The sequence below is a fragment of the Ornithorhynchus anatinus genome, chromosome 19 (genome assembly GCF_004115215.2).
Source record: "Ornithorhynchus anatinus isolate Pmale09 chromosome 19, mOrnAna1.pri.v4, whole genome shotgun sequence".
Classification (NCBI taxonomy): Eukaryota; Metazoa; Chordata; class Mammalia; order Monotremata; family Ornithorhynchidae; genus Ornithorhynchus; species Ornithorhynchus anatinus.
The window spans coordinates 404,761-421,813 of NC_041746.1; the positions used below are offsets into that span (position 1 = coordinate 404,761).

Genomic DNA, 17,053 nt, shown 5'->3' on the forward strand with positions numbered 1-17,053 from the left:
GTGCGACTGTGGGCGTGGGCGGCTGTGTGTAAGAGCTTATTTGTGTGGGTGTGTGGTTGTGGATGGGGGTTGGCGTAGCTGTGCGTATGTAGGCATTGCTGTGTGGGGGTGGGGAGCGGGGGCATAACTATGTGTGTGTTTGTGACTGACGGTGCGTATGTGGGCATTGCGTTGTATGTGTGTGAGAGAGAGAGGGGATGCATGTTCATTTATTCAATTGTTCATTCAATCTTAGTTATTGAGCGCTTACCATGTGCAAAGCGCTGTACAAAGCGATTGGGAGAATGCAATATAACAATAAACAGACCTATTCCCTGCCCACAAGTTTTCAATCTAGAGGGGGAGACAGACATTAATATAAATAAATCCATAAAGTAGAGATCTGTGACTGAATGTGTGTTGGGGGAGTGGGGGGGGGGGGGCAGGAGGGGCTTCTGTCTGTCTGGTTCTACCTTTCAGGAGTGGAGGGACACAGGGAGGGAGGAGCCCTGCCCAACTAGGGAACCCCCCAGTCCAAATTCCCTCCCGGCAGGCGTGGGGGCCCCGGACGGCCTCCGGGTCACGGCTCCCCGGCAGGTCCCTCCCTGTTAGGCCTGTCTTCTCTGGGGTCCAGAGAAATTTCCAAGAATGAGCGCCCCAGGGGTGAGAAGGTGGACGAGCGACTGGCACTGGCTGGGTGAAAACAAAGCCTCGGGTTGGATTACATCTGGCTTGCCACCAAGACACACACACACACACAGTTCCCTATTGTGCCATTGGAATGACCAGTAGGGAAGAAAAGAGTCTTTCTACAGATTCCCCCAACGACACAGGGCAGCACCCAAAGGAGCTTTTACCGGTTGCAAAGTACCGATTGAACCGGCAGCTGTTGCGTACCGAGCACTGTGACGGGTGCCTGCGGGCGCAGGGCACCATAGGACGGAGAGACTCACGTAACGAGATTCCCACATCATCCACTCCTCAGTGATGGCCCCCACGCCGGTCCAACGGCCCACCCAGTCCAGGACTCTGGCAGTGGCAGCGGCCAGAGGACACCAGGAGGAATCGTGGGCGGGTCGACCTCCTGGACACCTCCCTCATGTTTGGAATGGCCCATCCAGCCCCACTGATTCTCCCTTCTCCCTTCCTGATTCTCCTTCAGTGACCATCCAACACCCCCGCTTCTCCCCTCTCCCTCCCTGAATCTCCCCCAGTGGCCCAGCGTGGACCATCCAACACCCTGAACTCTCCCCTCTCCCTCCTTGATTCTCCCTCTGTTCGGATAAAAATGAAAGAATGTGCTTAACACAGAGGAAGCACTTCATTAGCACTATAATTATTATTTTTAGAACTAAAAAAAAAAATAGACATCAGCGCCTAAGTTCTCATATCTTTTGGGCTGCAGAAAGGATGGGTAGGGTAGGGGGTCCAGGAGGGAGGGTAGGAGACCACCGTCTGTCCGCTTGAAGGAGGAGGCCCAGGTTGGCCTGGTCCAAGTGCAGCTGCTGTGCCCAGGCCAAAGGGCTTCAGATGTTCATGGCCAAGAGGATAAACTGGGAAAAAGAGGGTAGACAGCAGCAGAAAGATCCATGTTCCTGCTCCACCCATCTAGGCCGGTTTGACTGAGGGTTGGGGGCGGGGAGGGGAGGCAGAACCCGGTCTTCAGGGTAAGTGGGCTTTGGGCCCGGGTCTCGGTGACCCACTCTTTTCCAGAGGGAGGGGAGAGCAGGGGGTGGCCCAAGAAGAGGGATCCGGTTGGTGGGAAGGGAGGAGCTGGTGTGGACTCCGACCAGGCCCAAAGCCAAGAACCTCAAAGTGACTGGAAAGACCCAGAGTCCCATCTGCCTAACTTGTTAACCTCACCCAACCCGCCCTGCCTCCTCCCTCTCTATCCCCTTATAATAATAATAATAATAATGGTATTTGTTAAGCACTTACTATGTGCCAAGCACTGTTCTAAGCACTGCGGCGGATACAAGGTAATCAGCTTGTTCCACATGGGGCTCACAATCTTCATCCCCATTTTCCACATGAGGGAACTGAGGTAACTTGCCCAAAGTCCCACAGCTGACAAGTGGCGGAGCCTGGATTAAAACCCACGACCTCTGACTCCCAAGCCCGTGCTCCGTCTCTGCTCCGAAGCTGGCACCAGCATGGAACCCACGGGGAGAGGATGAGGAGGAGAGGAGAGGAAGAAGTGAGGGATGGGAGGCAGGAGAAGGGGCCGGTTGGGGCTTCCCGGGGCCCAGGTACAGCGCAGTGCTTAGAGCAGTGTTAATCCCAGCTCTGCCACCTGTCAGCTGTGTGACCATGGGCAAGTCACTTAACTTCTCTGTGCCTCAGTTACCTCATCTGTAAAATGGGGATTAAGACTGTGAGCCCCACGTGGGACATCCTGATTCCCCTGTGTCTACCCCAGCGCTTAGAACAGTGCTCGGCACATAGTAAGCGCTTAACAAATACCAACATTATTATTATTAATAATAATAATAATGATGATAATAATAATTGTGTTATTTCTTAAATGCTTACCAAGTGCTTGGCACTGCCCTAAGTGCTGGGGTGGTTACGAGCAAAGCAGGTTGGACGCGGTCCCTGTACCAGGTGGGGCTCAGTCTCGATCCCCATTCTACAGAAGAGGTGACTGAGGCCCAGGGATGTGAAGTGACCTGCCCAAGGTCATGCCAGCAGACCCGTGGTGGAGGTGGGATTTAGAACTCATGACCTCCTGACTCCCAGGCCCGGGCTCTCTCCACTGCGCCACACTGCTTCCCACTTGACACATAGTAAGCACTTAACAAATAGAATAACAATAACGATAATAATAAGAACCACCATAAGAACGGTCCGGGCCGTGGTCTTACCTCGCCCACACTGAGACTGAGGAATTCACTGTCTGTGGCCTTGAGAGCCTGGAACACCCCTGCAGAAGAGACAGACAGGCAGATGGACAGATCGGCACTGGCCCCGTACCTGGCCTGGCTGTATCCTGATTCCTCAGAGCAAATTTTCTGCCATTATAGACCGTAAGACTGCGAGCTCACAGTGGGCAGGGAATGTGTCTACCAACTCTGTCATATTGTTCTTTTGTACTCTCCCAAGCACTTATAGTAGAGTGCTCTGCACACAGTAAACGTTCAATGAATACTAATAATAATAATAATGTTGGTATTTGTTAAGTGCTTACTATGTGCCGAGCACTGTTCTAAGCGCTGGGGTAGACATAGGGGAATCAGGTTGTCCCACGTGGGGCTCACAGTCTTGATCCCCATTTTACAGATGAGGGAACTGAGGCACAGAGAAGTTAAGTGACTTGCCCACAGTCACACAGCCGACAAGTGGCAGAGCTGGGATTCGAACTCATGAGCCCTGACTCTAAAGCCCACGCTCTTTCCACTGAGCCACGCTGCTTCTCTATTGATCGAGTGAGGGCCCGGAACGTGGGGAGGGCGGGAAGTCGCTGAGAGACAATCTCAGCTTGGCCTCCCGGCACGGTGGGGTCAGGTGCTGCCCCTCTGGGGCCCCAGAGGCTGCCACATAAATGCCCCAGGCCACTTGGGCTCTTTGGGTTTCTCACTCTGGGTCTCCGCCTCTCCGTTTCTCCGCCCGAGCCTGCCTCTACTGAGAGTGTGCGTCTCTCTCTCCCCACGCCTCTGTGTCCACTGGGGATTGGTGTGTTCTCATAATGCCAAATGGAAACACCGGCCGGACCAGTTTTCAGGATAAACGTCCTGCTTTCTCGGTGTCTGGGCTGCACCCGAACTCTTGAGATTCTCCATTCTGAGGGGCCCCAGGCTTGCCTGGCTCCATCGATCTGGGTCGGGGGTGGGAGAGTCGGGGATGCATTAGTGGAACCAGAGAAACACCAGAAAAGCAGAGGGGGCCTGCGGTTCCAAGGGGGATCTCAAAGCACTCTCCCGGGGAGCGGGAGAGTGGTCTCGGGCCCCGGCGGAGGGACCGCAGATGGGGAAGGGGGGGATCTCGAGGACTTCACGATAAACGACCCGTGGCCTAACCCAAAGCAGAAAAATCGGTCCAAACCAGAAACCTTTCCCAGAACCAATGTCCCTCCGCAGGTCACCCCCGCTACCGTCCGTGTGGGTGTTCTGCTGCCCAGAGCCCCGCCCGGAGGCTTCCCTGACCCAGTTCCACTCTACCCTCTGCCACCCAGACACCTGCGTGGAGGCTCCAAGGCTTGGAAGAGGCCCAGCAGAGTGGCACTGCACACTGGGGGCACAGTGAAGGCACAGGTCGCTTAACTATGGCTTTTCTGCCCGGAAAGAGGGGCCCCCAACTCCAGAGGAAACTCACGGCTTGTGTTTTCCAGGCGAACTAGGCAGTTGAGGAAGTCGTCGAAGTCGACCTGGAGCCGCTCATCAGCATAGCGGAGGACAAGCAGCTGCAGGAGGTTGTTGTTTAACTGGAATCCTGGGGGGGTGTAAATAACAATAATAATAATAATAATGTTGGTATCTGTTAAGTAGTTACAATATGCCGAGCACTGTTCTAAGCGCTGGGGTAGATACAGGGTAATCGGGAATTGGCAAATGAAACAGAGTGACGGAGCACTGGCACGGCCGTGATGGAGCACCACCATAGCAATGATACGGGAATGATGAAGAGGGGATGAGGCACCGTCAGGATAGTGTTGGAGCAGTGGTGGAACAGTGATGGAGTCACGATAGGGGAGTGATGTAACAAGGATTCGGCAGGGAATCAGCCACGCAACTGCAGTGGTCCAAACTCTGATCCAAACTCGCAAAAGGCTCAGGATGAGGGGAAGGAAGAGACGGCTCAGTTCCTCCAGTTCGATGAAGTCCCGGGCTTACTCTCTTTACCCTGAATTCGTTCAGCTCGGCCCAGCGGCCCCCCACCCGGCCCCTCCAGTTCCTCCCCGCCCCTTACCGGCCGCCTTCAGTGCACCCCGCAGCTCATAGGATGACATGGTCCCTGACTTGTCACCGTCAAACTGGAAGAAGATGTTCTGTACGGGAGAGAAGCCCCAGAGTTCTCAATTCATCGATCTCAATTCATCGATCGATCGATCGAGTGATCGATCAGCTCTCTGGGGCGAGGCCGGGGACCGTCGAGAGCCATTCCCCGCAGCCCACCCTCACCCGGACCTCAACACCCCCAAAGCCCCAGAAGCAGAGTTGCCCCCTACAGTCCAGGCCTTCAGCCGGGCCCAGAACGCCTTGAACTCATCCAGTTCCAGCTTCCCGCTGCCGTTGGTCTAGGCTGAGGGTTAAGAAAGCCTCCAGCTGGTATTCCCCGGTTCCCCCGCCCACCCCTCTCAGACCCCACACACTCTGCACCGAGGCGGATGAGATGAGGGGAGGAGAGATAAGGAAGTTGGGGGCGGGGACGGACTTGGACTGGGGGTCTGAGCCACTGGGGAAGGGAAGCGGGAGTTGGGGGACCCGTAAAAATGGGGAGAAGAGGAGGCAGTGAGAGGGGAGAAAGTACCTGAGAGAAACTAAGCGGGATGGCCCACTCCCCCAGGCCTCCTAGATTCCTGGTAGGATCCCCTGGAACAGGAATACTCTTCTCCCTCTCCCTTCTCTCCTTCTCCTTTCCCTCTCCTCTCTTCCCCTCCTTCCCCCCATTCCCTTTAACAATAATACTGACACCCTGGATAGGCACAGTGCTTTTTAGAAATGCCCCCAAAGCGCTTTCCCTTCAACAATGTTACACACTTACTGTGTGCCAAGTGCCCTACTAAGCACTGGGCTAGAGATAAGATAATCAGGCCAGCCCCAGCCATGGTCCAACATGGGGCTTGCAGTCTGAGGGAGAGGGAGAACAGGTATTTCAACCCCATTTTACAAGCGAGGAAAAGGAGTTTTATAGGTCACGTAGCAGGCAAGCGGTGGAGCCGGGACTAGAATCCAGATCCCCTGGCTCCCAGGCCCAGGCTCTTTCCACTGAGTCCTGCCACTTCCCCGTGAGATCCATGATCTGATTTTATCCTCAACATCCCCATTTCACAGATGAGGAAAAGGAGGCCTACAGAGGAGAAGTGACCTATCCAAGGTCACACAACCCAGAACTCCTGCTTCCCAGCCCTGCTGCTCTCCAGTAGAGTTCCCTCCCCTCCTACCCCCAGAGAGGGCAGAAGAGGATGAAGACAGTGAGTTTGGGGGCATAAACAGTGCTCTCAGTTCAGCCCTCAGGGAGACCCCGTGGTTGTTTTTGACCGGTTAGGGGGTGACCCGGGGGTGCGTGGAGCAACCGTGCTCTAGGGCGGAACAACCCAGCCTGGGGTCAGGAAAGGGCAGGGTCGACGCTCCGTCCGCAGGGGCGACCAAGCAGACTCGCTAAGGATACGTCCATGAGAGAAATTATATTTCGACAGGAAACAAGGCTCAGCTTCTTGAACTGGATATTCTTGGCTGAAATCACATCAATCAATTAGTCAATCAATCAACTGATGAGAAACCTGGGGCGGCGACACAGCCTTTCCCTGTCGGCCTAAAGGACTGACTTGTGATCATGTAGCGGAAAGAGGGGAGACCGGGGCCACAGAGAGAAGAGATGGAGATGGAGAGAGAGGGAGACAAGGACGGAGATAGCGACATAACCCTGAGGGCGGGTGTCCAGGAAGATAGTTCCTTCGAACGACCCGGTGCCACTGTCAGAGGGGTAGCCGAGGACGACGGGGGGGTGCCCCTAGGTGGCTCGAGGACCCGGCACAGGCAGATTTAAGCCCTTACTGTTTCGGAGCACCGCATTCAGAATCTCCTGCAGCTCCTCTGCTGAGATCTGGAGGTCCTGCGGGAAGAAATGGAAAGTTTTTATGGTCCTGGTCCACGGATGGAATCCAAGGGCACAGGCCTCATCAACCCCTTCAGAACTGGCGCTTTAGTAATCACGGGGGCCCCCCTTGGGCTGGGTGGGTTTGGGCCCCCTGAAGTCTTTATCTTGTCGGCCACCTTCTCAAATAGAATCCGGAACTGCCTCTCCTCCTCCGTTTCTTGCTGACGGGAAGTCGGTTTCAGTGGCTACACATCAGCAACCAAAGCCTACATTTAGGGTGAGCTGCAGGCAGGCTCCTTGGTCACCCCGACCCAGCGTCACCAGAACCTCGAACCCCACGCTCGGACCGCAAAACCCGCAGCCCCGGCCCCCAGGCTCCCTCCCCGCACCCGCAGCTCCGGCCCCGGCTCAGCTCCACCCCTACCCACCGCAGTGTTACCTCTGGAAGCTCGACATTCACTTGGCCATCCAGGTCCCTGCCAAGAGGGAAAACCAAAGCAACAGCAAGCGTGAAACCGGGCAGGGAGCCGAGGCTTCGGCCTGTCTCTGTCTCCCTCCGCCTCTGCATCATCTCTCTGCCTTTCCATCACTGTCTCTCCATCTCACCCCCTTTGGAAGAGCTGGCGTTTCGGGAGGCTTTGAGGATGGGGACAAGTGTGGCCGGTAAGGTTCGAGAGAGCCACGGGTATTGGGATGGGGTGGGACATAATGAGGGAGTCAGTCGGAGAGTCGGGAGGAGGCCGGACACAGGGGCGGGAGAGGCGGGAGGCTGGCAGGCCAGGGGCAGAACTCACTGGGTGACGGCCGCTTTCTCAGAAAAGATGCGCAGGCAGAAATCCGCCTCCTGGTGGGGCTCGAAGGTGGACGGAACAAGGACGTACTCCCCGGGGGGCAGCTTGAACCGGCCCGACACTTCCCGCAGGTTAACGTAGGTTTTGCTCCGGGCCTGAGATGCGTGGCACCGGAAGAAATCTCTGCCTAGGTGCCCATCTTGACCAGGACACTGCGATGGGCGGGAAAGCGCAGGTTAGTACACGCGTTGGCCATCCGGCCCAGCTGTGGGGGACACTTGAGGGGAATCGGCCCCTGCCCGACCTCGGGGAGCCCGGTCCGGGTCACTGCCAGTCCACAGTGACCTCCCTAGCTCTGACCCAGCAAACCATTATCTAGCTTGCAGGCCTGAGGACTCTCCATCCCTTGGCACCATGTAGTCCTTCACTGGCATTTACTAGGGGTCTGCCACATGCAGACAGCTGTACTGAGCATCCACCTTGTGCAAAGCATTGTCCTGGGCACCAACTATTTACAGAGAACTGTCTGGGCACTGACAGAGTGCAGAATGCCGTAGTAGGTGCCTACTGTGTGCCCACTTAGGGATATGCAATAGAAGTTTCTACTAAAATGGCCCCTGCCCTGAATTGGCTTACGGTCCCTTGGGACTGACTGTCAATGGCTCAGACCAGGTTTCTGGAATGCAGACCCCGGGCTGGACCAGGAGCATCTTGGGAAGACCTACCTGGTAAATGGCATAGCCGATGGTCAGCATATTCGCTCCAAATTTCTTGAGTTTACGTCGATTCTTTTGCATCAGAGCGACCACCAAGGTGCAGTCTTCTTTCCCTCCGTCCTCCTTGGACAGAGACAGCTTGATCTGGGGGTTGGTCCAGAAAGTGTCTGCCATTCAAAAGGAACAGAGGGGTTTTTCCCTTGTAGAGTAAAACTTGAGAACTCAGACCCCGAGCAACGTCTCCAAGACCAGGTCCCTGGCCCCACCAGACCAGGCCTCTTGTCCCCCACCAGACCAGACATCTGTTCTTGACAGACCAGGCCTCTGCCCCTAACAGGAGAACCGGGATGCTAGGAGGAACTGTGCTGGCTGCCTGCCCATGGTCAGGGATGGACCATTCAACAGCCCTGACTCTCCCCTCTCCAACCCTGACTCTCCTCTAGTGACCCTGAAAGTCTCAGTTAACCTTCCTGACTCTCTTTGCCGCTCTCTGCGCTGGAGCGGCTATTCCAGGAGCCGGAGTGGGATGACGGGACACCAAATCACCTAGGAAATTCCGGCAGCCTCCGGCAGTGGCCCCCTTGACCCAGCTGCCGTGGTGTACAGCCACCTCCCATTGTAGGAGCGTCCCGCCCTCCAGTGCATCAGGGGTGAGGTTACAGATCTCCACTTTGTCGAAGTGGGCTTCGAAATCCGCAAATGGCATCCTGCAGCGACAGGGCGAGAGGCAGCGTTCAGAGCCCGCTGCGGTGGGTGCGGAGGGGTAGGTCGGGGAGGTGTGGGAGGGAATGCGAGTAAAGCAAATATGGTCGAGTGAGCACGGCACAGCAGCGGCCATGGCGAACCGTACAACTGCCAGAAGGCAGATTTTGAGCTAAAGCTGTGGGGTCACTGTAAAAGCCAGTTTAGATAGAAAGAAATATCCTCTCTAGGGAGGAGTGAGGTTGAAATTGATCAAAACAGAAAAAAGCCTATTTTATTTGCTGTTCAAATTTGACCCAAGGAATGTAATACGATAATAATACGATATTAGGGTATCATTCGGGGCTACTCCATGCCAAGCACTGTGCTGAGTGCTAGGGAGATAGAGGAGGATCAGACCTGACACAGTCCCTATCCCTCATGGGAGTCACAGCCTGAGAGGGAGGGAGAACAGGAATGAAACTCTCGTTCCCCATGTTTTATTTTCATGCCTATCTCCCTCCTCTAGACTATAAGCTCCTTCTGGGCAGGGATCGTGTCTACCAACCCTCTTGTACTGTACTCTCCCAAGCAGTTCGCACAGTGCTCTGCACACAGTGAGCACTCAGTAAATGTTTTCGATCGGTTAACCGACGGTGGCTTTGCCGAAACAAGAAGGCTCGGTGTTGCGGGATTGCCTCGGTTCAAACCGTGCCCACCTGGTCCCGGTCAAAATCTCAGCGATGCTTCCACCCGCGAGCGGGGACAGTATCCGATTCAGAGCGGATACTCTGTGGGTCAGGGGGAGGAGACGTTACCTTCCGGAAGGAGATTAATGTCCTGCGTGGCAAAGTCAGGGCTTGCAAAGCCTACTTTCGAACCCTGAGGGAGAGGGCCCCGGGGACTGTAGGGAGGGGCGGGGGCCGAGGACTGGGGCGCCGCTCACTACGAACAAACGTCGAGAGGAGAAGTCGAAAGTTGGTGGAACGTTTGAGGGCCGTACCAGAACTCCCCGTCGTCCAGAGCCGTGTGGTACAGGCGTTTCTTCTCAGACGGATCAACCGAGCGCCATTCAGAAGAGCTACGAGGAAACCGGGGCCAGTGAGGCCGACTGCACAGCCGAGAGGCCGACCGGGCAGCCGACGGGGAGTGACGGCGTGGAAGCGGACCTGGTCTAGAGGGGCCGACAGTCCACTTGGAGAGATAGGTCGGGTGCAAACGGCCCAAGGGCCCGAGCCCAAACCCTGGGTGGCGGGAGAACCACAGACCGTGAAAGGGCACCCCCAGAGATGGAGCGAGTGGCCCAGAACCGTGCCCGCACTCTCCGGCGGCAACCTCCCCGGCTACCGCCCGGGGACGTGGTTACCGCCCGAGGGTCGGCCGCACGCCGAGGCTCTCGGCTCGCCTGGGTTTGTCTGGAGCCTCGGAGCTGGTGACCACTCGGACCGGGACCGAAACCTAGGAGTCCAAGGGCCAAAATCTTGTTGGAAATGGGAAGCTGTCCCTGCCACCGTCCGCCACCCCTTCTCCTCCTCCTCCCCGCCCTCCCCGCCACAGCCCTTTCAGCCGCGGTTACTGACTCGTCGCTCCACGGCCCGTTCCACTCCACTTGCCCCCACGGGTTCCGGACTCGGACCAGCTCGACCCTCCGGCCCCTAAAAGTGACCTACGGGACAAGCAGCGGGTACACCCTATTACCTAGGGGTAGGGGAACCCCCGGCCCCCGAAGCGGGTGGGGAGGTTGTGGAGGCTAAGGCACAGTGTAGAGAGTGGGAAAGGGTCACCCTGCACACGGCCCTCCCTTTCTTAACCCGCACCTGGATCTGAGGTCTAAACGACCTTCTCCCCTTTTGGGATCTAATCCCCCTCCAAACGTCCCCCTATTCGACGCCCTCCTCCTTCTCCTTCCCTACGGCCCTTAGAACTAGGCCGATGTGCAGTTGAGAGAGGGCCTGGAGAGGGAGGGCTGTCGGGTGGTCCGTGGTGGGTCACCGGAGAGAGTCAGGGAGGGAGAGGGGAAGAGTCGTGGTGTTGGGTGGTCTGTGCTGGATCCCCAGGGTGAGTCAGGGATGGAGATGGGAGAGTCGAAGGTAACGGATGGCCCGTGCTGGGTCACTGGGAGAGAAGCAGGGACGGAGTGAGGAGAGCCAGGGGTGTTGAGTGGTCCGTGCTGGGTCGCTGGGGAGAGGCGGGGATGGAGAGGGGAAAGTCGGATGATGGACAGTCTGTTTTTAACTGTGAGGGTGGGTTTCTGGGGACTAAAGCCCTTGAACATCCAACTCCAATCAGAGCCATTTTAAGAATGCCGGAAGTCCCCGCTCTGCTGAGTGGAGAATGGGAGCAGTGGGGGTGATCCCAGATGCCCCGGGCTGGGCCAGGCTGGGCCGGTGGGGCCTTGAGGACGGTACCTGGTCAGTGCCGGTCACGGAGTACGCATGGCCCTTCACGAGGCCGAAAGGTGTCCAAGCTTCCGAGTCGGAGGCGTTGCGGGCCTGCGGGATGGAAGAGACTGCAGACTCCGCGCCTCCACGCCCCCGCCCCATCACAACACCTGTGAGTCGGAAGGGTCCCCTGCACCCCAAGAGCCAGAGGACAACTCAGGCTCCTGTCTCATCCGCCCAACCGTGACAGGTGGGCGGCGGGACATGAAGGTGATTATTCCTGGCTTCGGGGTGAGTGCGGGATTTGCGGTGGGGCAGGGGGCGAGGCTTGTCAGAGGGAAGGGTCCCAGAGGGAGCAGGCTTTGCAGGCTTAATGGGGCTGAGACACCTTTCCGGCCTTTCAGAGCCCCAAGGGGAACGAGTCTGGGAGTCCCCGGATGGTGACGATTCACCCAGATCGGGGAAGACGGTGGCTCTGCTCACACAGCTGGGTCCGGGAGGGGCCCGGCTCCCTCGGTGCAAGGCCGAAGCAAGGGCGCAGACTGACCTCGATGGAACAGGCGACCAGAGAGCCCCTGTCCAGGACCTTCCTCAGGATCTCGGACAGGCCTTGCGAGATCGCCTTCACGTCCAAGGTCTCGGCGACCCCGCCGGTGAAATCCTCCATGGCTTCGATCGTGCTGCCCCCCTTCAGTGCTTCATAGCTGCCGTTCAGCCTGCGGGACACCGAGACCGTTAGTGCCCTCGGCCCATCAGCCCCACAGCGCTTATGTGCAATCTGTAATTCATTTATTTATTTAGTCAGGTTCCCACTCTGGACCGTAAGCTCACTGGGCAGGAAATGTGTCTTTTATATTGTTATATTGTATTCTCCCAAATGCTCCGTATAGTGCTCCGCACACAGTAAGCGCTCAATAAATACCACTGACTGATTGACTGGAGGACCGCATTCTGGGCCATGCCAGGGGACCACGTCCGGGAAGCTCACAGGAGGAGATGGCCCTACTGCCTCCTCTGGGGTCCCAGCGACAGGGGAAACTAACCCAACTGAAGGGGTGGAGGTGTGGGGGTGGTTGGAATAGTGCTCTGCACACAATGGGCACCCAGAACTGAGCTCTGAACACCACAGGTGCCCCGCATACAACATGAACCCAGTATAGCACCCTGCACACCGCGGGCTTCTAGTACCGCATCCTGCCGGGTACCTGGTACCACATCCCGCCCACGGCAGGGGCCCGGTATTGCCTCCCGCCCACAGCAGGCTCCTGGTACCACGTCCAGCCCATAGCGGGTGCCCGGTACCGCATCCCGCCCACGGCAGGAAAAGGGTTTCGGCAGGAGCAGCGGAGGGCACTCACTTGACATAAGCCTTCTCCAGCAAGGCGCTCCAAAACTCGTTGTGATCGGCCGAGTGGAGGAAAACCAAACGGTCCTTGAAGGTCGGGAGTCTATCGTCAATGACCACGTCCAGCCACTGCCCGTGCTGCCAAAGCTGCTTTCCACACACAAAGGCAATCGAGGGTCTGGATCAGAATAACAGACCCGCGATAATCGGGTCGGAAACAGACCCCGTCCCACACGGGGCTCACAGGCTACTTAGAAGGGATGACCGGTATGGAATCCTCATTTTTACTGAAGCACAAAGAAGTTAAGGTATCTGCTCAAATGGCTCAAGAGAGGTTTTTGGGACAGATCCACGGACAAGCGTCCACACCGAGTCACTGGGGGAGAGTCAGGGACGGAGAGGGGAGAGTGAGGGGTGTGGGATGGTCCGCGCTGGGTCACTGAGGGAGAGTCAGGAGGTGAGAGGAGAGGCTGTTGGGTCACTGGGGGAGGCAGGAGTGTTAGTTTGTGCTGGGTCACTGGGGGAGAGTCAGGGCTAATGACGATAATAATAACGGTAATAATATTTGCGAAGCACTTACTATGTACCAGGTACTGTGCTAAGCGCTGGGGTGGATACAAGCAAATCGGGGCTCACAGTCATCATCCCCATTTTACAGACGAGGTAACCGAGGCACAGAGAAGTGAAGCGACTTGCCCAAGGTCACACAGCAGACTTGTGGCAGAGCCGGGATTAGAACAGGGATTAGATGGAGAGGGGAGAGTCAGGGGTGCTCAGAAGAGCCACGAATATACTTTTCCTTCCAGGGCTCGGGGTCCCCCTGGGACGGGTCCCCGGACTCACGCTCTATTATGAGGCAGACCCATACTATTCATTAAGAGTGTGGAACTCGGGGTGAGGGGCTTTTGGGTGGTGGGCGGAGGGATTTGGGAAGGTAAGGGCTGCGCAGGGCTAACGGGTCTGGACGCTGCCGGGGTCTGGTTAGAGCCCCGGGAGAAGAAGGGGACCAGGATGGCGGTTGTTGGGGAGACAGTGTCTTCATCTTCACACCTGGGAATACCGACCCGGGGGGAATGCGAGTGAGGGGAGCGGAGAGGGTCTCGGGACTCAGAGGGACGGAAGAGAAATGAAAAAGGGGTATGTGAGAAGATGAGATTCCAGGTTGGTGCCCAATGCCCCGCACCGGGGTCACGAGGCGGGTCGTCCCCTGTCCCCAGCCCCCCGGCCCTCCGACTCCCTCCCCGGGCCCGATTCCTCCCCCCCCGAGCCCTAACGGCCCCACCTAGAAGTGAAATATCCCTGCGTAGTCCGGGCCGAAACTCTGCTGGGGTGGCACGACTCTGGCCAGGACCCTGGGGTTCAGGGTGAGGGAAGCGATGGCTGCCAGGAGCCAGCAGTCTCCTGTAGGGGCCGAGTGGCAGGAGTGGGCGGCGGCCCCTCCTGTGGATTCCAGATTCTGGATGCCCCGCGAGCGCAGCGCGTCGGATCCACGTGGGGCCGAGTTTGGGGCCCTCAGTCTTACCCTCCTTCCCTGCCGCCCCTCACCCCAGCGCCCAGGGCGGATCCCGACAGAACCAGGGGTGAGAGGGGCCACAGGGACGGGGGGAGCATGGGTGCGGGAGCAGGCCGGGGGAGCCCACGAGGTCGGGGCATCCACCGTTCCCCGCAAAGAACAGAGGGGCGAGGAAGGTTAGGGCCAGGGAGGTCCAAGGTGGAGGGGGAATGCGGGGGAAGGAAGCACAGAAGAGGAGAAAACCCTCCCCCAACAACCCCCAACCTGTCTTTCAGTCAGATGGATGTGGCGGGCCCGGCCGTGGAGACCCCGGGCAGCCGAGCGGCGTTTCGAGGGCTCACCCTACCGCCGCGCCCCCGTCCCCACCCGGCCGCAGGGCGGCTGGCAGTCTCACCGAGTTCGCCCTGGCAGATGTCGGTCCTGGTGGCGCCGTCGGACACGAACTCTGGGTTTCTCGCTATTTCCTGGAGGGGAGGTGGAGGGGGCCTGGTCCCGGTTCGTCCGCTGGCAGCTCCTACCCACGACCAGAACCCGGGCGGGAGGAGCGGGCCCGGGTTCCCCAGAAAGGGCTCGCCTCCACTCCAGCCTAACCCCAATGGCCGGGAAGCCCCGAGGCCTTTCACCTCCATCGCGTTTCCCTCCGGTGTCCAGCATGGCGCTCTGCACACAGTGGGGGTCCAAGACAGTGCTCCGCACACAGTACAGCAGGCATCGGGTTCAGCCCACAATTGAATTAGTAGCCGGTGGCTACTGGCCCCGCGGACACAACCATAGAGAGAGGACACCTCCGGTCGCCCCCGATCACGTGAGGGAGTCAGGGAGAGCCGACTCAGCCGGCCTATGCCCGGTCCCCACCTCCCCGGGAGGACCCGACCTGAGCCCGGCCTGGGCCGAGCCGGGGCCGAGGCCAGGAAGCCCAAGATCAAGAGCCGGGGTCAGGGGAAGGGAGGAGTCGCCCAGGGCAGGCGGAGGGAAGATGGGAGAGGAGCGAGAGGGCCGGGAGGGCAGGCCCTGGCCCGGGAGCCATCTGCCGCGGGAGGTCCGCGGCCCGGCGAGGGTCGCGCGCTGGGTCGGCAGGCTCCAGCCGGGCCCGGGGCTGTGACAGATGCTGGTGACTCACGAGGCAAACAGATGCGGCGGCCGGCGGCCCTAAGAGCAAACACCCTGGAGCTTTCCCCGGCAGAGCGCGAATGGCCGCCTACCGATCCGTAAGGATTCTCGGGGCCCGATCCCCCGGGAGCTGGCCGCCGGGAGATCCGTACTTCCACAGTGGGATCGGGCCCGTTTGTGGACGAGCGACTCTTCTGGGTCACTGGGGAAGAGTCAGGGATTGAGAAGGGAGAGTCACGGGTCAGGTAGTCCGTGCTGGGTCACTCGGGGAGAGTCGAGGGTGTTGGGTGATCTGTGCTGGGTCACTGGGGGTGAATCAGGGTGGAGAGAGGAGAGTCAGAGACGTTGGATGGACTATGATGGGTCATTGGTGGAGAATCAGGGCCGGAGAAGGGAAAGTCGGGATGTCAGCTGGTCTGTGCCGGCTCAGTGGGGGACAGTCAGGGATGGAAAGGGGAGAGAGCCATCACAGTCACTCGGCTCTCCCGGCTCCCAGCCCGGCAAGTCCCTTCCAGAGGCCTAGCAAGCCGGAGGCCGGTCGAGGGCTCTCCCGCCTCCCACCCTCCGGGGCTCTCCATCCTCCACCTCCGCACTCACCCCAGGACGCTTCCACGCAAATGGAATGGGGGGCATCTCGCTGAAGAAAAGCGAGGAATCGTCGGCGGGGAAGTCGGGGTCCTCGAACAGGACCCCCCGCCGCAGGCACCGGTCCCGCAGTTCCTCAAAGGTCCGGCCCGGGGGCCCGGGGCTGACCTGGCCGAGGTGAGGCTCCCGAGGGCCCGGGGTCTGGCCCAGGGGAGGCGGCATGGCTGTCTCGGGCCCGAGCCGGGCACGGAAGGGACAGGATGGAAAGGAGGCGCTGCTGTGGAGGTGCAGCCTGTTCCTCGGTGGGTTATCCGGGATTGGGGGCAGGGCGCACCCGGACTTCGCTACGGGACAGAAACCGGACACACCCGAAGAGCAAACCCCGGGAACCGCCCTCCCCCTCGGAGCGCTCACCTGCCGCCTCTGGGCTCCTCGTTCCGTCTTCCGGGGCCTAGGCCGGTCATCCCGGAGGGGGAGCCGTGGGCGCCCCCAACGTATCTGGCTTCCAAGGGAAGCAGCGTGGTTCAGTGGAAAGAGCACGGGCTTTGGAGTCAGAGGTCACGGGTTCGGGATTCGACTGTCACACAGCTGTGTGACTGTGGGCAAGTCACTTAACTTCTCGGTGCCTTGGTTACCTCATCTGTAAAATGGGGATTAAGACTGTGAGCCCCACGTGGGACAACCTGATTTCCCTGTGTCTACCCCAGCGCTTAGAACAGTGTTCGGCACATAGTAAGCGCTTAACAAATGCCAACATTATTATTATTATTATTAAGGTCGTGGTCACCACGCATGTTCTCAGAAAGCCGCCGGACCTGAGCACATTTGGCCGTGAGCTCCCGACGGGCAGGGATCGCCTCTTTTCCTTCCACTGTATCCTGCCAAGAGGTCAGAACGGCATCCTGCAGACAGCGAGCCCCCACAACAGCGTTCTGCAGAGAGCGGGCACCCCAGACAGCGTCTTCCAGAGAACAGGCACCCAGGAGAGCGTCCTGGGTGGCACCCAGTAGATCAATGCACTGAAATCCCAGTGCCCCGAGCACTGTACTGGGCACCTACCATCTGCAAAGTGCTCTACTGGGTGCCTTCACTCTGCGGAGTGCTGTACTGGGTGCCTACTGAAAATGCATGGCATAGTGGATAGAGAATGGGCCTGGGAGTCAGAAGGTCATGGGTTCTAATTTCGGCTCCGCCAC

At 58.5% G+C, this 17,053-nt stretch overlaps 1 protein-coding gene across 1 annotated transcript; it reads right to left on the minus strand.

Annotated features, from left to right (window-relative positions):
- Nucleotides 1-1,505: 1,505 nt before the first annotated feature.
- On the minus strand, nucleotides 1,506-16,079 carry CAPN9 (calpain 9). Its single transcript, XM_001521409.3, is given in 20 exon segments — nucleotides 1,506-1,532; nucleotides 2,844-2,902; nucleotides 4,291-4,407; nucleotides 4,885-4,963; nucleotides 5,144-5,212; nucleotides 6,307-6,371; nucleotides 6,693-6,755; nucleotides 6,905-6,980; nucleotides 7,175-7,211; nucleotides 7,530-7,738; nucleotides 8,252-8,409; nucleotides 8,789-8,949; nucleotides 9,927-10,004; nucleotides 10,504-10,589; nucleotides 11,332-11,415; nucleotides 11,852-12,020; nucleotides 12,663-12,796; nucleotides 13,932-14,050; nucleotides 14,557-14,626; nucleotides 15,870-16,079. Coding segments are annotated over 20 exon segments (2,070 nt in total).
- Between the last annotated feature and the right edge of the window lie 974 nt (nucleotides 16,080-17,053).